This window comes from Danio rerio, chromosome 6, assembly GCF_052040795.2.
Source record: "Danio rerio strain M-AB ecotype USA chromosome 6, GRCz13ab, whole genome shotgun sequence".
Classification (NCBI taxonomy): Eukaryota; Metazoa; Chordata; class Actinopteri; order Cypriniformes; family Danionidae; genus Danio; species Danio rerio.
Window position 1 is genome coordinate 59,952,501 of NC_141026.1, and position 23,551 is coordinate 59,976,051.

Genomic DNA, 23,551 nt, shown 5'->3' on the forward strand with positions numbered 1-23,551 from the left:
AATAATCAATTGATAATAATAAAGGCAGCACTGTGGCCTCACAGCTAGAACGTTACTGATTTGAGTCCCAGCTAGGTCAGTTGGCACTTCTGTGTGGAGTTTGCATGTTCTCCCTGTGTTGGCGTGGAGTTTCCTCCAGGTGCTACGGTTTCCCCCACAGTCCAAACACTAACGCTATAGGGGAATTGATGGACTAAACCGACCGTAGTGTATGAGTGTGTAAATGAATGTGTATGGGTGTTTCCCTGTACTGGTTTACAGTGGAATAGGGCGTCTGCTGTGTAAAATATATGCTAAAATAGTTGGTGGTTCATTCCACTGTGGTGACCCCTGATTAATAAAGGGGCAAAGCCGAAAATAAAATGAATTAATTAATTATTATAATCATAATTATTATAATTATAAAATTTATATATAAAATTATGATAATAAATCAGAATAAACTGTACATTTAACAATCAACATTATAAAATAAACCAATAATAATGAATAATATTAATCAGTATATTTACAATGATTCATTTGTAACCATTTAAAGGAGTGTGTGTGTGTGTGTGTGTGTGTGTGTGTGTGTGTGCGCGTTTTATTTCTCTGTCTCTCTCTCTCTCTCTCTCTCTCTCTCTGATTGGACACATCTTGTTGGGAGTGATGGCTCACTCCACGCAGGTTCACAGTTGCTATTGTAAAATCACAGAGCGGTTAATTGAAACAAATGACTATAATAATAGAACATTATCCCGGCAGGCTGGCGGCCATGGCAGCTTTAATTAGCCGAGCGGCGGAGACTGATCTGAGGCGTAAACACACGGGGAACCTCATGGCTCTGCCCTCGGCCCGCTCCGTGTTCGCCTGCGGGGCAGAACATGAAAACCCGGCTCTCTGCTGTGCCCGCGGGTCATTATAACACCAGACGAGTGCTAATAAGGGCGCCAATTTATAAATCAAGCGCTGGTTAAATGTGTAAGCAAAGGCGAATCCTGTCCTCCCTGAAGACGCTTCATCTCTGACACGCGTGCAGAGAGCGGCAGAGGCTGAACTGCAGACTCAATGAAGAACTGAGGTTCATTCATAATATAAACACACACATATTCACACTGATTACTGATTTACATTAATGCTTTCAATAGAATGAACAGTGGGTGCTGTGTGTAACTATGACTGAGGGATTGTGTTACATACAGGGGCGGACTTAGTGATTTGGGGGCGCTAAGCAATTCCAGGTATGGGACCCCTAGCATTTAAAAAAAAACCCTGAATGTAAAAAATTATATTATATATATCAGGGATGTAACGGTATTGTAAATACCATCATACCGCAATATTAATTTTTTTCGATATTACCGTAGTCGCATGACTCGGTAAAACTATAGGTCTTCTGAGAAAATTTGCTCAGGCGAATGAAGCGAACGGGAGGTAGCAAAAACTACAATTCCCATCAGCCCATGCTTGACCATCATCCCTTGCGGTCTGTTGTCGCTACAGATCCAGTAATGCGGAAATGGAGTGTGCTGCTAGAAGCGGGGATGAAAAAGAGCTGGAAAACTCTAAAGCGGGTGTTGTCGCCACGCGCGTACTGAATAGCGGTGTTGTCGCGCGAGTTCTTATCAGCTGTGTTGTCGCGCGCGTACTGAATAGCGGTGTTGTCGCGCGAGTTCTTATCAGCTGTGTTGTCGCGCGAGTTCTTATCAGCTGTGTTGTCGCCACGCGCGTACTGAATAGCGGTGTTGTCGCGCGAGTTCTTATCAGCTGTGTTGTCGCTCGCGTACTGAATAGCGGTGTTGTCGCGCGAGTTCTTATCAGCTGTGTTGTCGCGCGAGTTCTTATCAGCTGTGTTGTCGCGCGCGTACTGAATAGCGGTGTTGTCGCGCGAGTTCTTATCAGCTGTGTTGTCGCGCGCGTACTGAATAGCGGTGTTGTCGCGCGAGTTCTTATCAGCTGTGTTGTCGCGCGAGCTCTTATCAGCTGTGTTGTCGCGCGCGTACTGAATAGCAGTGTTGTCGCGCGAGTTCTTATCAACTGTGTTGTCGCGCGAGTTCTTATCAGCTGTGTTGTCGCGCGCGTACTGAATAGCGGTGTTGTCGCGCGAGTTCTTATCAGCTGTGTTGTCGCGCGCGTACTGAATAGCGGTGTTGTCCCGCGAGTTCTTATCAGCTGTGTTGTCGCGCGCGTACTGAATAGCGGTGTTGTCGCGCGAGTTCTTATCAGCTGTGTTGTCGCGCGCGTACTGAATAGCGGTGTTGTCGCGCGAGTTCTTATCAGCTGTGTTGTCGCGCGAGCTCTTATCAGCTGTGTTGTCGCGCGCGTACTGAATAGCAGTGTTGTCGCGCGAGTTCTTATCAACTCTGTTGTCGCGCGAGTTCTTATCAGCTGTGTTGTCGCGCGCGTACTGAATAGCGGTGTTGTCGCGCGAGTTCTTATCAGCTGTGTTGTCGCGCGCGTACTGAATAGCGGTGTTGTCGCGCGAGTTCTTATCAGCTGTGTTGTCGCGCGCGTACTGAATAGCGGTGTTGTCGCGCGAGTTCTTATCAGCTGTGTTGTCGCGCGAGTTCTTATCAGCTGTGTTGTCGCGCGCGTACTGAATAGCGGTGTTGTCGCGCGAGTTCTTATCAGCTGTGTTGTCGCGCGCGTACTGAATAGCGGTGTTGTCGCGCGAGTTCTTATCAGCTGTGTTGTCGCGCGCGTACTGAATAGCGGTGTTGTTGCCCGATTTCTTATCAGCTGTGTTGTCGCGCGCGTATTGAATAGCGGTGTTGTCAGCACACTGTTCAGATTGATGCAGACATGAGACCTCTATCTCACTCATGGTTTGTCCTCTTAAGTGGGGGAAAAACAATGCACAACGTTACCCACTGCTGTCAACCTGGGCCAAGTCATATCTCTCTTGTCCCAGAAACCTCAGTCCCAAATGAGAGGGTTTTTTTCTGTTGCAGGGGACATTGTAAATACCCAGAGATACCAGCTTTTACCAGATCATATTTATATGATAATTTTCCTTTAAACCCATCTCTATCTAAGTGAGTGAGTGATTAAATGTTGAATGTGATGAGTTTTCAACAATACTAAATTGAAACTTTATTTTTTTTACATGGTTTAATATTATTTTGTTATTAAAATTGAAGTTCCTGTTTCAAAGCTTAGAGATAAATGGCTAATTTGTATGTCATTGACACTTTTGGCACTTTTTTGGAGTATTTTCATAAGTTTTGTTTTTTCCTGTAAATGATTCAATAAATACCGTACCGTGACATTCATACCGAGGTATTACCGTACCGTGAAATTCTGATACCGTTACATCCCTAGTATGTATTCATGTGTGTGTCCTACATGTATATACAGCATGTGTGTGTGCCCTAAAAGTATACGTGTGTCTTGTGTGTGCTCTGACAGTAGGCTGCTTGGCTTCCTTTCTCATTAGCTGTAGTAGAAATGTTCTGCTCTCTGTCTGTCTGGTGTTGAAACGAGCGTTTCTCTTCTTCTTCTACAGTCATTCAGATCTGGCTGTCATGTCAAACTCTCCTTATCTCCAGCCCAAACACTGAGAGCTGGGGAAAAGATATCTAGCAGTAAGCCTATGAGTCGTCTTCTCTAAACAGGCAGCACTCCGATGAGGGCTCATTTACACTGTTTTTAATTGTTGTTTTAAGTGTTTGCACGAGATCTGGCATGTTGTGTTGGGAACTGTGCATACTACTGGGTGTACACTGCATGCTGTATTAACAAAAGAATAGGCATTAATCCGTGATAAACAATTCAGTGTTTTACTTAGTTGTCACCTGACCTCCAGCTGAACCTCAAACACTGAATTATTGAGAAAGTAATAAAATGAATTTATGAATATTTGACATTTGCTGTTAGCAGACGCTTTTACCCAAAGAGACTTACAAGTGAGGATAGAAGAAGTGAGGAGATCATCTGAGAGTAGCAGCAAATTAATAAACAATTATAAATAGTGTAATTATTTTGTACTAATATTGTTATTTAAAAAGATTTTAAGCGGTCGACATTTATTTACTTATTTGCCTTATTTACTTATTAAAGGGTCACGAAACACCAAAACACATTTTATGAGCTGTTGACAGTCGTATAAGTGTCCCACACTGCTAAAAACACTATTAGGACACCTGTATTTCACAAAAAAAAGTGTAAATTGGTTGTTTTTGCGTTATTTCAAGCAAATTCGTACTTCCGGTTTGAAACGAATTTTTGAAGCTGCGTCACGGTCATGAGATAATAGCGTGTGTTCCAGCGTGCAGACTGGACGTCTGTGCCAGAGTGAGTCTTATTACGTCTTACAGCCTGCTGCATTAATGCATGAGTAAGGCTTGGTTCAAACCAATCAGCGCGCTCTATTGTGCAACTTCATTAATATTCATTACTGTCACAGTGTTTAGATGTCAGAGACGCCACGTTGTGTTGGCAAAACAAGCGTGAAGTGTTGCTTTTATAGTTTGCTGCAGTGAAGTTTTGTTTTCATTTTCTCTCTGTGAGAGCTCAGACTCACGTGTGGATTAACAGTGTACGCGACGCTCAACAACAATAACTTACGTGTCTAAGGAAGAACATTGTTTACCTGAGAGCTGTTCTCATCTGCAAACGCTGAGATCTGGATTCGCTTGTAGTCTCCTCTTAATAAAGACGCGGCTCTAGTTGCTGGTGATTGTCCTGTCTCTACAGATTTGGTAAGTGAGTGACCAGTGCTCTTTGTTTATTCAGTTTGTTCGTATCGAGCTAACTGTTGCACCGAGTGTAAACATGTTAGCACCACAACCAAACTTTAACCTTGTGTAGGATTTTCACCGCATTTTGTGACCGGAATAACACACGCGGCTTTCTGACGCTACCTGCCGTGTGCATCTAAGTTCCCGGGAAATGCGGAGGGTTTTTTTCTCTCATTCGCCGTGCGGTATCAAACATTGCATGAAAAATACACGCTTAGAGCAGTTCCTCGAATCAAATATCTCGTTTGTCGCGAGGGGCATGAATGAATTCCCTGAATGAAAGAACCAAACTGTAGTTAAAGTCCACCATTTAATAATTTGCCAAATAATTCGATTACAGATTTCCATGTAGGTTAAACACCATCACTTTCTCCTGTGTGTGTGTGTGTGTGTGTGTGTGTGTGTGTGTGTGTGTGTGTGTGTGTGTGTGTGTGTGTGTATTTTGACTCTGAAACTCAGCGCGCCCAAATAGACACTCCCACACCATCCCACTTTAGTTCCTCCGACACTGCCCCCTAAACAGAGCTGGACACGCCCACTTTTCTGACTTTTTCCAAAGTAGAGGTGTGAAAACACCCTGCTGAAATGAGGGGGTTTCATGGCCCTTTCATTTTTATTTTGGCATCACGGTGGCGCAGTGGGTAGCACGATCGCCACAGTCCAAACACATGTGCTATATTGGAAATTAACTAAATTGTTTGTACACTGTCAGAAAAAGGGTACAGTGAGGGTACAATTTTGTTACTAGAGAGAACAAAATATATAATTGTACCTTTAAAGGTCCCAAATTGGTCCTTAGGGTACAATTTTGTAGCCAAATGGGCTAAAAAGGTACAAACGTCCAGATTTAGGTTTGAAAGGTGCATTTCCAACACAATCTCACGGCAATTCGTAACTTTTTCATTTAGAGGCTAATTCGTATGAATTCGTACGATCTAATTCGTACAATTTAGTACGATTTGCTCATCCCCCAATGACGGTTGGGGTTAGGGGTGGGGTTAGGTGCCACGCCTCCTTTTTAAAATCGTACCATTTCGTACGACAGAACTATACAAATTCGTACGAATTAGCCACTAAACTGGCAAAACGTAAAATACTTATGTTTTCTCGTGAGATCAGGCTGGCATTTCTGTACATTTTATAGCACATTTGGGTACAAAATTGTACAATAAAGGACCATTTTGGCACCTTTAAAGGTACAATTATATATTTTGTTAGAAACAAAATTGTACCCTCAGCTCATGATAAGATCAAGACACCATATAACACTAATTTAAATGTATTGATACAAAACACTAATACTACAAAACATAATTTAAAAATATAAAGTTAATAAATTGATTGAATAAAATATTTTAAAGGCAACGCAGTGGCGCAGTGGGTAGCACGTTCGCCTCACAGCAAGAAGGTCGCTGGTTCGAACCTCGGCTCAGTTAGCGTTTCTTTGTGGAGTTTCCATGTTCTCCCTGCTTTCGCGTGGGTTTCCTCTGGGTCAGTCCAAAGACATGCAATACAGGTGAATTGGGTAGGATAAATTGTCCATAGTGTATGAGTGTGTGTGTGAATGTGTGTGTGGATGCTTCCCAGAGATGGGTTGCAGCTGGAAGGGCATCCGCTGCGTAAAAAACTTGCTGGATAAGTTGGCGGTTCATTCCGCTGTGCCGACCTCGGATTAATAAAGGGACTAAGCCGACAAGAAAATGAATGAATTAAAACATTTTAATAATTAAAATGTTTTCATGTATTCAAATTAATTTTTTCCTTAAAAAATATTTATAATTTACTGTATAATTGAATGTCATTTTAATCATTAAAAACGTAAACACTGGTCTTTGCTTACTTCTTAAGACAAGAAAAACTGAAAGAGAAAAGTCATAGAGCGCTCCATCCGCACACTCGCTCCACCAGCCGATGTGCGTCCAGATATTATTACAGAAATATGTCCGTGATTTTATGCTTTGATAAAAGATACAAAAACCAGTACGAGACAGAACGAGGAGCGAGGAGGCTTTATGTGCACAGTTCTCCTTTCTGCAGAGAAACACAGTATGGATATACTATAGAAATGCAGACTTCAAATCCAATCACTTTGTTTCTAAGCAACAAACTAATGTCCTTCCCAATAACGCTGCTCTTTTTCGAGGAAACAATGAGAATAAACAAGAAGAAAACAAGAAAACACTGACTAAACTCTCCACACAGCTGCTCATCTGACTGATGCGACAATTCTAATGACAATGCATCATTTGTACTGCTATACATTTCGTCATTTCCTTCAGCTTAGTCCCTTTATTCATCAAGGCTCACCACAGTGGAATGAACCACCAATATTGACAGTATGTTTTCCACCTTTCTGCTGCAACCCAGTACTGGGAAACACCCATACACATTCATTCTCTCGCTCTCTCACACACACACACACACACACACACACACACTACGGCCAATTTAGTTAATCAATTCCACTATAGCGCATGTGTTTGGACTGTGGGGGAAACCGGAGCACCCTGAGGAAACCCATGCCAACACGGGGAGAACATGCAAACTCCACACAGAAATGCACACTGACCCAGCCAGGGCTCGAACCACTCCTTCTTGCTGTGAGGCCACAGTGCTAACCACTGAGGCACCGTGTCGTTATACATGTAATATAAGTATCATATCAAACGATTGTGTTTATAATATAAATTATATATTTTTATATTCATTTATTTATATGATTACATTAATAAATACATATAATATATTTATACAGAAATATAATTGAATTACTTCATATCTAATATATATATATATATATATATATATATATATATATATATATATATATATATATATATATATATATTTATTTATTTATTTAATAAATATATTATATTATTATATAATAAATATAATTTTATATAATTTATTTTATATTATATATATTCTTTATTATATATTATTACATTTCAGACTGTACACAAAATTAAAAGAAAAGCACATCATAAATAAAATGTATTATTTTTATATATTTAATAGTTATATGATTATATTAAGCATTCTATTTATATAATTAAACCATTATATTTATATTTTTATTTAGAGATGTTACATTTTTATGCAACATTTGTACATAAATGTATATTAATAATTCTGATGCAATATTTGATACATATTTTATATTTAATATGAACTCTCTGTATAATTTTTACATTATACTAAAATCCTCATATTTCTGGGAGCATGACTGGAAAAAGACTAAACTAAAACCACTAAAGAAACTTTTATTAATATTAACTGAAATCATTATTATCAATATTATATACATTACATTCTTCATTGAAAAATCTTTCAAATTGAACTAATCATAATAGTTTTAATAACTCATCTCTAATAACTGATTTATTTTATCTTTGTCATGATGACAGTAAATAATATTAGACTAGATATTTTTTTAAAACACTTCTATACAGCTTAAAGTGACATTTAAAGGCTTAACTAGGTTAATTAGGTTAACTAGGCAGGTTAGGGTAACTAGGCAGGTTATTGTACAATGATGGTTTGTTCTGTAAACTATCAAAAAAATAGCTTTAAAGGGCTGATCATTTTGTCCTTAAAAGGGTTTAAAAAAAAGTAAAACTGCTTTTATTTCTTTGCTCCGTTAAACAAGATTTGGGAAAAGAAAAAAAAAAGTTGAAGGGGGGCTAATAATTCTGACATATATTTGCCAGAGTTCTTACCAGGTCTAGAAAATATGGTCATATCACCCCTAATGCTATCCTCCTTACACTGGCTGGCTGTTAAGTTTCGTATTGAATTTAAAATATTGCTTCTCACCTATAAAGCTTTAAATAATCGAGCTCCTGTTTATCTAACCAACCTTCTGTCTCGCTACAATCCAGCTCACTCTTTAAGATCTCAAAACTCAGGGCTTCTGGTAGTACCTAGAATAGCAAAGTCTATTAAAGGAGGTCGAGCCTTCTCATTTATGGCTCCTAAACTCTGGAATAGCCTTCCTGATAATCTCCGAGGCTCAGACACACTCTCGCAGTTCAAAACTAGATTAAACAGCTATCATTTTAGTAAAGCATACACTCAGTGCATCACATAGCAGTATGATGCTTGAATGTGCTCCACACATCTTGTTTATATACAATATGAACAGCAGCTACGCTAATTATTCTCTTTATTCTTTACTTCCACTTGAGGATACTCATCCCGAGGCCCCCAGAGATTATGCAGTGACACTGATGTGATCCAAGACCTGCAAAGAGATGATGCCAAGGTTTCCATAATCCTGGACCAGGCCGTATCCTCAGGTAGTGAGAGCATGAGTCTGATTCCTGTGAAACTCTAAGGACAGACGAGTCTTAGCTGAGGTCCAGCGTTCTCCAGCCTCCGGCGCCTAGACTGCAGCTCTCCACAAGACGTTTGGTCAGAGGAGAAATGGTCGTGCCCAACTGAGCCTGGTTTCTCTTGAGGTTTTTATCTGGTTTTTATCACTTTCACCAATTGGTGAAGTTTTTCCTGGCCACAGTCGCCACTTGCTTGCATAGTTTGAGACTTGTAAAAATGAACAGAACTAAACTGAACTGAACTAAGAGTGTTTCAATTCACTATGATCTTCTATGTGAAGCTGCTTTGACACTATCTACATTGTAAAAGCATTGTAGAAATAAAGGTGAATTTAATATATACAAATGGGTGAGGCAGTGGCGCAGTAGGTCGTGCTGTCACCTCACAGCAAGAAGGTCGCTGGTTCGAACCTCGGCTCAGTCGGCGTTTCTATGTGGAGTTTGCATGTTCTCCCTGCCTTCGTGTGGGTTTCCTCCGGGTGCTCTGGTTTCCTCCACAGTCCAAAGACATGCGTTACAGGTGAATTGGGTAGGCTAAATTGTCCGTAGTGTATGAGTGTGTGTGTGAATGTGTGTGTAGATGTTTCCCAGAGATGTGTTGCGGCTGGAAGGGCATCCGCTGCGTAAAAACTTGCTGGATAAGTTGGCGGTTCATTCCGCTGTGGTGACCCCAAATTAATAAAGGGACTAAGCCGACAAGGAAATGAATGAATGAATAATATATATACACATACACACAGTGCTCAGCATGATTGAGTACAGCCCATTTTGAAAATTAATATGTTTCTCCATTTCTCAGTGAATATAAGGAATGCATTTTGGTGCATTTGAACAAAACAGATTTATTAAACAGATATATTTATTAAAATCATATTTTAGTCGCCAAACATATTGAAATTGAAAGATAATACAATTAAATTCAAGCAAAATACTGCAAAAAAAAATTAGAAATGACAAAATATTAAATGCATTTGTAATTTTTTTTGCTTCTCTTGACTTTTCCTCTTTTTTAAAATTAAATTATATATATTTTTTTATATATATATAAATTTGGCTGTGCTAGTTTTTGGACCGTTATCTTAAGTTATTTTGTTAGATAAGCACCAGATTTGGCCTCAGCACTGACTAATCTAATGTACATGCACAAATATATTATTGTAGAGCTTATTAAAATAGGAATTTAAAAGAGAGAGATTTGTGAGGGGTGTACTATGTAAACTGTATGTAACTTTTTTTTACGAATAGTACATTAGCAATGCTGATACTATACAGTATATATTTTTATAATTAATATGACCTCTCTTCATATTTCAAAGAGAATGACTAGAAAAAAGTTCTAGAATAATTAACAAACTATTCCAAAGTTAAATTTATATATATATAATTATATATATAATCAACTTTTTAATATAAACAAAAAAGACATCATTTATATTTATACATACACACGCAACTTTTAATTTTTTTTCATCTTTACATATAATCAGCATATGTGTGTGGGTGTGCCAAATATAATAAGAGTGTATATATAAATCTGATAGGAATAATGGAAGCTGCAGCCTTATATTTCTATGCAAACATGATTGTAAAAGTCAATTAAATCTGTAAATGACGCCTTGATTAGTGCAATCTGAAGCCTAATGGACTTTATTAGAGAATAGACACGCACGCACACACACACACACACACACACACACACACACACACACACACACACACACACACACACACACACACACACACACACACACACACAGACACACACACACACACGCACAAACAATCTTCTCCTTTTTTCAGCCTTTTCTTCCTCGCTTTTCTGATATAATGAAATTGGAAAATAACTTGTATTTCTTTAAAACATTTCTTAATATACAAGGCTGCTCTCATATCATCGGGCGCAGAAGGAAATAAGGCACCTTCTCCCGAGAGATAATAAAAGAATTGAATTTTTCCTTATCGGCCCGGTCATCTATTTTTCCACGGAATGCTATTACTTGCTGCCCGCGGTTGCTAGGCAACAGGAAATATTAATAGGGGCTTTTATTAGGCAGGCTTTCACAGCGCAGCACTAAAAAGAAGAAGTGGAAAACATGAATGTGTTACATAAATCTTTAGCGCTCTCGCAGCTTCTTTTTTTTTTTTTTGCGCCAGTCTATGTTTCCCTCTTGATTTATGGCGCCTTCCCCTCATTTATGGGAAATAGCGGTGTGAAATAAGAAAATGGTACATTACCCTGAAGGACTATTTGAAAATAAATAATCGCAAAGGTGAAAAGAAAGCTGTTTAAAAACCAGGGGGGTTCGTTCCCTCTCTCTCTCTTTCTCTCTCTCTCTTTTTCCCTTCTCCTTTTCTCTCTCTCTCTCTTTCGCTGGTGTTCACGTTTGGCCAGATTTCACAGGCCTATTGAACAGCCCAATGTTTTCCCCGTATTTCTGCGGATCCATCAATCATCTGTGTAATATTCCTTGCAGGAAATGCATTCTATTACGCTCTCTGAACTGCCATGGAGGGAAAGAAAATAAAAGATATTAATAGTTCCATAAAGCATTTCTGCTACAAATGTAATCCTTGAGTTGGGCCGTGATGCAAATATCTTCTGCTTTATATTGATGCATCGCACATCCGTTTTGGGGGAAAACAGGAAAAAAGTTGCCATGCTGTTCTTCTGTGTGATAATCTGAATTTTATTTATTTATTGCTTTTTAAAATGTAAATAAATGTGTTTTTTTTTTGTAATTTATTTTATTATTTTTGTTTATTTTTACATATAATTTTATTTTAACTGTTATTAATTTTACAAGCATTTTATCTTGTGCTTTATATTAATGCATCGCACATCTGTTTAGGAGGAAAACTAAGAAAAAACGTTGCCATGCTGTTCTTCTGTGTGATAATCTGAGTTTTATTTATTTATTGCTTTTTAAAATGTAAATAAATGTGTTTTTTTTGTAATTTCTTTGACTTTTTGTTGCTTATTTTACATCCAGTTGTATTATATTTTTATTAATTTTACAAGCATTTTATCTTCTGCTTTATATTATTGCATTGCACATCTGTTTTGGAGGAAAAAAAAAGCTTTCATGTTGTACTTCTTTGTGATAATCAGATTTTTTATTTTATTTTATTGCTTTTAAAAATGAAATTACATGTGTTTTTTTTGTAATTTCTTTCATTATATTTTGTTTATTTTTACATCTAATTTTATTTTAACTCTTATTAATTTTACACACATTTTATCTCCTACTTTATATTAAATGCATCGCACATCTGTTTTGAAAGAAAACTAAAGAAAAAAGTTGCCATGCTGTTCTTCTATGTGATAATCTGAGTTTTATTTATTTCTTGCTTTTTAAAATGTAAATAAATGTGTAATTTTTGTTGTTGATAAATGTGTCTTTTTTTTGTTTATTTTACATCCAGTTGTATTATAATTTTATTAATTTTACAAGCATTTTATCTTCTGGTTTATATTAATGCATTGCACATCTGTTTTGGAAAAAAAACTGCCAGGCTGTTCTTCTGTGTGATAATCTGAATTGTACGTATTTATTGCTTTTTTAAAAATGTATTAAAGTGTGGATTTTATTGCAAATTTTTAATCTTTTTGTTTATTTTTTCATCTATTTAAATTCTTAAATTAATTTTATAAGCATTTTAATATTTATTTTCATTTGCTTGCTTTCATTAGTATAGAACAACTATCTTCTGCTTTATATTGATGCATCACACATCTGTTTCATAGGAAAACTCAAGAAAAAGCTTGCTGTTTTTCTGTGATAATCTGATTTTTTTTATTTATTGCTTTTAAAAATGAAATTAAATATGTTTCTTGTAATTTCTTGTATTATTTTTTACAATTTTTACATCTAGTTTTATTTAATCCTAATTAATTTTACACACATTTTATCTTCTGCTTTATATGAAATGCATCACACATCTGTTTTGGAGGAAAACTAAGGTACAAAGCTGCCATGCTGTTCTTCTATGTGATAATCTGAGTTTATTTTATTTATTGCTTTTTTCGTGTAATTAAATGATTTTTTTTTGTAATTTATTCATATTTTGTTTATTTTTATTTTTATTTTTATTATATTTTTCTTCATTTTACATGCATTTTATCTTTTGTTTCAATTATTTTCATTTGTACACATGCTTTATTAATACAGCACATTTATCTTTTGCTTTATATTAATGCATCGCACATTCATTTTAGAAGAAAAAATATCTGCCTTGACCTTCTTCTGTGTGATAATCTGAATTTTATTTATTTACTTATTTACTTTTTTTCATATAATTAAATGTTTTTGTTTTTTGTGGTTCATTTAAATATTTTGTTTATTTTTACATCTATTTTTGTTTTTTTATTTGTTTTACAAGCATTTTCATATTTATTTATCAATTTTTATTTGCACATGTGTTTTTGTGACTATAGCAAAAATATCTTCTGCTTTATATTGATGCATCGCACATGCGTTTTGGAGGAAAACAGAAAAAAGCTGCCATGCTGTTCTTCTGTGTGATAATCTGAATTTATATATATATATTTTAATGTAATTAAATGTTTTTTTTATTAGTTTGATCTTTGTTTATTTATACATTTATTTGTATACTTTTTTATTCCTTTCATAATCATATTTTTATTTATTTAATAAATTTTTATTTGCACTTGTTTTTGTTAGTATAGCAAATATGTTTTGCTTTATATAGGTTAATAAAATAAAAATAAAACAAATCTGCTATGCTGTTTTCCATTCTTTTGTATGACAATCTGTCCTTTTTTATTAATCAATTTAAAATGTTTTTTTTGTACATTTTTAATGATCTTTTTGCTTATTTTTTTTATCTTTATTTGTATTATTTTTATTTATATATAATTTTTTATTTTAAAGTTGAAAAATCTACTCTATGGTTTAACAAAGTGACTTTTATTGACATTTTAGTAGTGAAATAATACAATGCACAAGAAATATTATAGAGAGAGTATAAAATCATATATAATAATATAGATTTTATAACATATAAAGTCTGTAAAATAACAGAAAATGTGCTGCGGTTTTCGTAGCGTAATCTACAACACCAACACACACAATATATGATTGCAAACTATTAAAAATGTTCATAAAAGTCACTTTTTCCAAATTTTTCAAGGATAAAAGTTGCTGGAAAAATGATCAAGGACCCATAATGCAATTCAAAAGCAGAAATAAAAAGACAAAAAATAAAAACATGAATAAAAACAAAATACAAAAAACTGCACATTTCCGAATATTATTTACAGTGCACATTTACGCTTTCAGCAGACTACTATATTTGTGTGTACTTTTTAGGATTCATCTGTGAATCTTTCTATAGCATCATGCTCTATATATGCTTTTCCAACATCACAAGGGATATTATTAGCACAACAATTGGAGTTGAAGACAGAGGAAAATAAAGCTGGCGTTTTCCATTCTTCCTTCTGCATTTGACGACACTCATCAGACACACCAAACGCTGTAAACCCTTTCGGTGGGCATTTTAGTTTCAAATCTTGGGTGGATTTCAACCAAAATACATTTGATTAAAGCTGGTGGAAGGCCGAGTGGCCACAAATAGCCTGAGAGTTTGGGCAGGCCATCATCTTCAGGCTATTTCTGGTTGAGCAGCGACCGCAGGCCGGTTCATTCAGGCGGTGATGAATCTACCAGTGCAAGTACAGCGCTGTAAAACCATTACTGCGTTCAGCCATTATACCTGCACACTGCACTGACGCACAACAACACACATTTTACATTGCTTTTCATGCATGCACTTGGCAGAGTGACTTTAAATGTATTAAACACATGCATGAAAACTAATAATAATTCTAGATTATGTTTGTGTTTGTGTTTAGCAGAGTGACTTTCAATGCATTAAAAATATGCATAATAACTAACCCTAATGCATTCCTTCATTCACTGGAAGAAAAAACCCTCCACACTGCACTGATGCACAGCAATACACACAAACATTTTACATTCCTTTTCATGCATGCATGAGTTATTTTCTATGCATTAAAAACATTCCAAAGAACTAACCCTAACGCATTTCTATATACACTGCAAGAAAAAAAAAGAAGCAATACACACGTTCTAGTTTGTGTTTGCATTTATCAGAGTGACTTTCAATGCATTAAAAAATGCATAAGGGCTAACCCTAGCCCTAACCTTAACCTTATTAAATTTCTACATACACTTAAAAAAGCTTTTCTATATTTTCTAAAATATAGTTTTAGTCTTGCTTTTAGTCCAAACATCTAAAACTTATTAAATCAAAAAGCATTTTCTAGAAAAGTTGAAAAAAGAATATTAAAAGAAAAATAATAACAAATGAGATTCTCCAAATTCCTTATAACACAGAAAACGGCATGATTTGAGTCGCTAAATGCTAAAGAAAATGGTGGTAAAAGTAACATGACTGATATTTATTGAATGATTTCCAAATTCCACTACAGATTCATATATTAATATTGTTCTGAAACAGAATATACAGTATAATTTGCCTATTAATGCCTTTTAATGCTTTTCTTAAATGCATTGACATCACCAGATCCTTGGCATAAATAAATAAATATAATCCAGTTTGCATTTGCATTTAGCAAAGTGACTTTCACTGCATTAAATACATGCATGACGGCTAACCCTAGCCCTAACCTTAACCTTATTACATTTCTACATACACTGCAAAACAAAACTGTTTCTCTTACTTAGAGTTTTAGACTTGATTATAGTCCAAATATAAAAAAAATTCTTAAGTGAAGAAGCGTGTTCCAGAAAAGTAAAAAATAAGTACATTATAAGAAAAACAATAACAAGTGATACCCTCCAAAATCATTATAACAGAAAACACAGGGCTAACCCTAGCCCTAACCTTAACCTTATTAAATTTCTACACACACAGCAAAACAAAAATACTTTTCTTGCTTAGAGTTTTAGTCTTGTTGCTAGTCCAAATATTTAAGAACTATTAAATCAAGAAGTATTTTCAAGAAAATATGAAAAAAAAAAATGTGGTAAATGACTGATATTTATTGAATGTTCTCTCTGATTTCCAAATTTCACTGCAGATTAATATTTAAATATTGTTCTGAACATGAATATACAGTATAAATCCTGCCTATCAATGCACTGACATCACCACATCCTTGGCATCAATGACAAAACACATTCCAGTTTAAATTTGCATTTAGCAAAGTGGCTTTCACTGCATTAAAAACATGCATGAGGGCTAACCCTAGCCCTAACCTTAACCTTATTAAATTTCTACTTACACAGCAAAACAAAAATACTTTTCTTGATTAGAGTTTTAGTCTTGTTGCTAATTAACTATTAAATCAAGAAGCATTTTCTAGAAAATATGAAGAAAAAATATGTGGTAAATGACTGATATTTATTGAATGTTATCTCTGATTTCCAAATTCCACTGCAGATTAATATTTAAATATTGTTCTGAACATGAATATACAGTATAAATCCTGCCTATCAATGCACTGACATCACCACATCCTTGGAATCAATGACAAAACACATTACAGTTTGTTTATGCATTTAGCAAAGTGGCTTTCACTGCATTAAAACATGTATGAGGGCTAGCCCTAACCTTAACCTTATTAAATTTCCACATACACTGCAAAACAAAAATGCCTTCCTTACTTTTAGACATTTTTCTATTCCAAATATCTAAAAATTCATAATTGAAGTAGCATTTTCTAGACAAGTAGAAAATAAGAAATAACAAATGAGACTCTCCAAATTTCTTATAACACAGAAAACGGCATGATCTGAGCCTGAACCAAAACAAAACAATATGTGGTAAATGACTGATATTTATTAAATATTATCTCTGATTCCCAAATTCCACAGCAGACTAATATTTAAATATTGCTCTGAAAGTGAATATACAGTATAACTTTTGCTTTTCTTCAATGCATTGACATAACCCTATCCTTGGTGTTAATTTATAAACACATTCCAGTTTGTATTTGTGTTTAGTAGAACGACCAGAGAACTAACCCTAGCCCTAACCTTAACCTTATTAAATTTCTACATACACTGCAAAAAAAGCTTTTCTTACTTAGAGTTTAAGTCCTATTTTGAGTCCAAATATCTAAAAATCATCAAATCAATAAGCATTTTCTATATATATATATATATATATATATATATATATATATATATATATATATATATATATATATATATATATATATATATATAAAAGTATATTATAAGACAATCAATAACAACTAAGATCCTCTAAAATCCTTATAACACAGAATATGACAAAAAAATATGTGGCAAATGACTGACATTCATTAAATGTTATCTCTGATTCCCAATTTTCACAGCAGATTAATATTTAAATATTGCTCTGAAAGTGAATACAGTATAACTTTTGCTTTTCTTCAATGCATTGACATAACCCTATCCTTGGTGTTAATTTATAAACTAATTAATTAACTAATTAATTAACTAATTAGTTAATTTATAAATGTATTATAAAAAAAAACAATAACAACTAAGACCCTCTAAAATCCTTATAACACAGAAAACGGCATGATTTGAGCCTAAACAAAACAAAAAAATATGTGGTAAATGACTGACATTCATTGAACGTTGTAAATTACACTGCATATTAATATTTAAATAATAAATATACAATATAATATACATATTTTAATATAAATATACAGTATAACTCCTGCCTTTAAAGGCTTTCCTTCAATGAACTGACATTCCAGTTTGCATTTGCGTTTAGCAGAGTGACCTAAGACCTAACCCTAGCCCTAACCTTAACCTTATTAAATTTGCAAATAAGCATTAATCTGATATTAAATATTGGTCTGGACGTGAATATACAGTGTGACTCCTGCTTTTCTTCAATGCATTGAGACCACCACATCCTTGGCAGTAATGAGTAAACACATTCCCGTTTGTATTTGCATTTACTAAAACATTAAATGCAGACTATATTGTAGTGTATTAGAGACGATCTCAACAGAACACTCGTCCTCAAGGACACATGCTTCAAACTGTTGTGGGAAATGAATGCTGCTGCTGCTTTGAATTATCTTTCGCTAATGACAGGATATTTTTTACGCTCTTGATTGCCCTTGAAATTGCATTGAAATGTGACATTTCATTAATGAAGCATGTTGCATGCAAAAATTCACATCTGCTAAGCCGCTCAAATTATTAGGTTGATGTGCATGCTTAACTTTGATATCAACATTTGCTTAAATACATAACTGCTTCCGCAAAACAGTATTTTTTATAATAAGATATTAGTAAAATATAAGAAAAAGCTCAAGTTAAATGAATAAAATTGGTGTTAATACACATATCAAATATACTATTTCAGTGTTTATGCTACAAAAGTTTATATATATTTAGATTTTGTCTTTTTTGTTTTGTTTTGTTCCTACTCTCACCTATGGTCATGAGCTTTGGGTCCGAAAGGACAAGATCTCGGATACAAGCGGCCGAAATGAGTTTCCTTCGAAGGGTGGCAGGGTGCACTCTTTTGGATAGGGTGAGGAGCTCTGACACCCGGGAGGAGCTCGGAGTAGAGCCGCTGCTCCTCCACATCGAGAGAAGTCAGCTGAGGTGGCTCTGGCATCTGTTTCAGATGCCTCCTGGACGCCTACCTAGGGAGGTGTGCATGTCCCACCAGGAGGAGGCCTCGGGGAAGACCCAGGGCACGCTGGAGTGACTATGTCTCTCGGCTGGCCTGGGAACGCCTTGGATCCCCCCGGAGGAGCTGGAGGAAGTGTCTGGGGAGAGGGAAGTCTGGGGTTCTCTGTTAAGATTGCTGCCCTACCGACCCGGCCCCGGAAAAGTGGCAGAAAATGAATGAATGAACGAATAAATGAATGAATGAATGTTTTTTTTTAAATAATTTTTTTAATCTGAATTTTTTGATAATGACAAACATGTAATATATGTAAAAAAGTGTAAGAAATGTAACCTAAAAAAGATCAAATCTAACATTTCCACATAGAATAACAAGCTGACTTTTAACAAGAGCTGAAACTAGCAACGATTACTTGATTAGTGTGAAGAATCTAAATAAGGATTTGAGAATCCTCGTAGCAAACTGATGTGTGTGTTCTTTTAAAAAAAGCACTCAGTCATTTGTGTTGCGTTTATATTCCTTCATTCTTGATTTAATTATTTTTTTAACATAAGATCATTAGTCATTTATACAATTATCATTATATCATTGACCATTAGTTAATAATTATTGATTATTATTTGTCATTTTATTATGTATTTACAGTTGAAGTCAGAATTATTAGCTGTTGATTTTTTCCCCAATTTCTGTTTAAAGGAGAGAGGATTTTTTCAACACATTTTTTAACATAATAGTTTTAATAACTCATTTCTCATGATGACAGTAAATAATATTAGACTAGATATTTTTCAAGACACTTCTATACAGCTGAAAGTGACATTTAAAGGCTTAACTAGGTTAATTAGGTTAACTAGGCAGGTAAGCATAATGAGGTAAGTTATTGTATAACGATGGTTTGTTCTGTAGACTACTGAAAAAAAATTACCTTAAAGGGGCTAATAATTTTGTCCTTAAAATGGTGTTTAAAAAATTAAAAACTGCCTTTATTCTAGTCAAAATAAAACAAATAAGACTTTCCCCACAAGAAAAAATATTATCAGACATACTGTGAAAATTTCCTTGCTCTGTTAAAGTTCATTTGGGAAATATTTTAAAAAAGAAAGAAAAAAAATCAAAGAGGAGCGAATAAATCTGACTTCAACTGTATGTATAAGAACGATTCTGGGAGTTCAGAAAACGTTTAACCACTTTGTTTCCTTATTGTTATGATAACAATTTTCCACAATATAAAGTTGAATAAACATGCCTTACTTCATGAAATCCTACTAAAACATGCATTCAAAATAGTTAATTTTAATAACCTTATCATGCCTGCATCTCTGTTCATCTGAGGTCAGCTCTTCAATTATGTGTTATTATACCATCTTGTTTTGGTAACACTTTACAATAAGGTTCATTAGTTAATGCATTTACTAACAGGAACTAATCATGAACAACACATGTACAGCATTTATTAATCATAATTGAACATTTAAAATGCATTATTAACATTCAAGTCCATGCTTGTTAACATTAGTTAATGCACCATGAGTTAACATGAACTAACAATGAACAACTGTATTTTCATTAACTAACGTTCATTAACATGAATAATCACTGTAGTAAATGTATTGTTCATTGTTTGTTCATATTAGTAAATGCATTAATTAACATTAACTAATGAACCTTATTGTAAAGTGTGACCCTTGTTTTATTATGATTATTGATTTATTTTTTTAAATTGTGAAAATGCTTATTTATTTATTTTGCTCAGACAAATCTGTTTGACCTAAGACTTTTATTTAAAGTATATTAAAAAAAAAAAAATAATATATATATATATATATATATATATATATATATATATATATATATATATATATATATATATATATATATATATATATATATAACCAAAACAACCATGCATTAAGTCTAAAGAGTGCACATGTCTGGTTATTTACTCTTCATCAGATGCACAAACGCACATGCAAGTTGCAGTGCTGCATCTAAATAGTTTGCGAGAGGCTTTAAAAAGCTCTTAGTCCTGATGACATTCCATTCAGAGCAGTTTTCCTTTTATCCCGATGCCGTGTTCATTCAGTCTCGCTCTTTTTTTCCCTCCTCCTCTGGTTGCTCTATCACTCTTTTTCTGCCCATCTCTCTCCATCTCTTTTCTCTGACAGTCTCTGGCGCTCTAATGAAAAAAGATCTCTCCAGCTCGCTCTACTCAAGACGCAAGATGAAACCTAATGGCTTTCCTTCTAGAGATGGAATATATGCACTGACCTCCTGATGGCAGAGATTCATTTCATCAGCACAGGCTTCTGTTTGTGATAAAGCCCGAACAGCTCGGACAAAAACCGCAGACACACGTCCCATAAACAACACCCCAAAACCACTGAGAAAAAATAAATAAATAAATAGGCAAGGGCTGGAGGAAATTGTAATTGTAACCTCTTTGGGGTTTGGATGTTTGACAATTCTACACTCAAAAATACAAAAAAATAATACATTTCTACACTGAAAAAAACAATTGATTGAATTTACTGGATTTTTTAGGCAAAAGGTAAATGTAGTAATGTTCAACCTAATTTGTTTGCTTAAATTCAGCCCATATGAAATGATTTCAACCACAAAAAATCTAGTAAATTCAAAAAAAAAAAAATTTTCTCAATGTTATTGTATTGACATCCCAAATCTTGTCATTCTTTCAGAAATTTGTGATATCATTCATTTGTGATGTGTGCTGCTTGGATAAATTCATCTAACTCTGGGATTAATAAAGTGAAATTAATCAATCGATTACTCAATCAATCAACCAACCAACCAGCCAAATCAACCGACCAACCAATCAAATAAATCAACCAACCAATCAACCAACCAAATCAACCAACCAACCAACTACCCAACCAATCAAATAAATCAACCAACCAACCAACCAACCAACCAAATCAACCGACCAACCAACCAATCAAATAAATCAACCAACCAACCAACCAATCAACCGACCAACCAACCAACCAACCAATCAAATAAATCAACCAACCAACCAGCCAACCAAATCAACCAACCAACCAACCAATCAAATAAATCAACCAACCAACCAGCCAACCAAATCAACCAACCAACCAACCAACCAATCAACCAATCAAATAAATCAACCAACCAACCAACCAATCAACCGACCAACCAACCAATCAAATAAATCAACCAACCAACCAACCAACCAACCGACCAACCAACCAACCAACCAATCAAATAAATCAACCAACCAACCAGCCAACCAAATCAACCAACCAACCAACCAATCAAATAAATCAACCAACCAACCAGCCAACCAAATCAACCAACCAACCAACCAATCAAATAAATCAACCAACCAACCAACCAACCAACCAACCAACCAACCAACCAACCAACCAACCAACCAAATCAACCGACCAACCAACCAATCAACCAACCAACCAACCAACCAACCAACCAACCAACCAACCAACCAACCAACCAACCAACCAACCAACCAACCAACCAACCAACCAACCAACCAATCAACCAACCAACCAACCAGTCAAATCAACCAACCAAATCAAATCAACCAAAGAACCAACCAACCAACCAATCAAATAAATCAACCAACCAACCAACCAGCTGACCACCCGACCAACCAACCAACCAGCCAGCCAGCCAACCAACGAACCAAATCAATCAGTCAATAAATTCAACCAACCAACCAACCAACCAACCAACCAACCAACCAACCAACCAACCAACCAACCAAAACAAATCAAATCAAATCAAATCAAATCAAATCAAATCAAATCAAATCAAATCAAATCAAATCAACCAAAAATCAATCAATCAATCAATCAATCAATCAATCAATCAATCAATCAATCAATCAATCAATCAATCAATCAATCAATCAATCAATCAACCAACTAACCAACTCGATTAAAATCAAATCAAATAAAAATCAATCAAAAATCAATTAATCAATCGATCAATAAAATAAAATAAAATAAAATAAAATAAAATAAAATAAACTAACCAACCAACCAAACAACCAAATCAATTAAAATCAAATCAAATCAAATCAACCTACCAACCAACCAACCAAATCAATCAGTCAATAAAATCAACCAACCAACCAAATCAAATCAAATCAATAAATTAATCAAAAAATCAATCAAGCAAGCAACCAACCATCCAACCAAAATCAATCAGATCAACCAACCAACTAATCAAATTAACCAACCACACAATCTATAGGGTGAACAATGCAATTCAAATACATGCAAATGTGTCATAATTGAATTAAGTTACATCAACGATCATGTATTTGAGTGTGTATTTTTTCTCTTGTTGTTCTGAAAGAACGTTATTGTAAGATATTCTGCTACAGCACCTCATGTGGCCACACTTAAAAATGCACCTCGTGTGTCAAAGCCATCGATTTTCCAAACGAGACCAAATCAGCGATCTACAATTTCATTTCGGATGGAGATGAAAACAAAGGTCACAGAAGGTCAGAGTAAAGCATGAAATGTTATCAGCGTGGCAATGAAAAGAGCACATTACACATTTCCCGTTTATACAGCTCACGGAGCATGTAGCTTTTACAGAAAATGATGGCTTTTGTCATTGTTATTGCGCCATATAAACATGCAGAAACACTGCAGAACATAATGGCCAGAAGTTTGCTTGAGGAAGAGAAACAGTGAACGCTCATTTGCTGGAGTATTATTGACTCGCTCGATGAGTGTCAGTGAAAGAACGGCTGATTTAATGCATTCTGGTAGCTAAAGAAATTGCATACATAGATTCATACGACTGCAGAAACACTGCCATCCACATAGTGCT

At 35.0% G+C, this 23,551-nt stretch overlaps 2 protein-coding genes and 1 long non-coding RNA gene across 11 annotated transcripts in view; 1 reads left to right on the forward strand and 2 right to left on the reverse strand.

The window, feature by feature from the left end:
- Positions 1 to 23,551, reverse strand: part of tox2 (TOX high mobility group box family member 2) — a 267,858-nt gene that overhangs the window by 58,056 nt on the left and 186,251 nt on the right.
- Positions 1,339 to 23,551, reverse strand: part of LOC147843705 (uncharacterized) — a 999,056-nt gene continuing 976,843 nt past the window's right edge. For both annotated transcript variants that reach the window (XM_087258202.1, XM_087258201.1), the window contains one exon: positions 1,339 to 4,097. In XM_087258202.1, coding sequence (XP_087114328.1) covers positions 1,454 to 2,803 — 1,350 coding nt within the window. In that variant the 5' untranslated portion in view covers positions 2,804 to 4,097 and the 3' untranslated portion in view covers positions 1,339 to 1,453. The remainder of the gene's footprint in view (positions 4,098 to 23,551) is intronic.
- Positions 3,109 to 7,014, forward strand: LOC147836548 (uncharacterized). The gene is made up of 2 exons (XR_015494421.1): positions 3,109 to 5,066; positions 6,627 to 7,014. It is a non-coding gene; the product is annotated as an uncharacterized LOC147836548 (long non-coding RNA).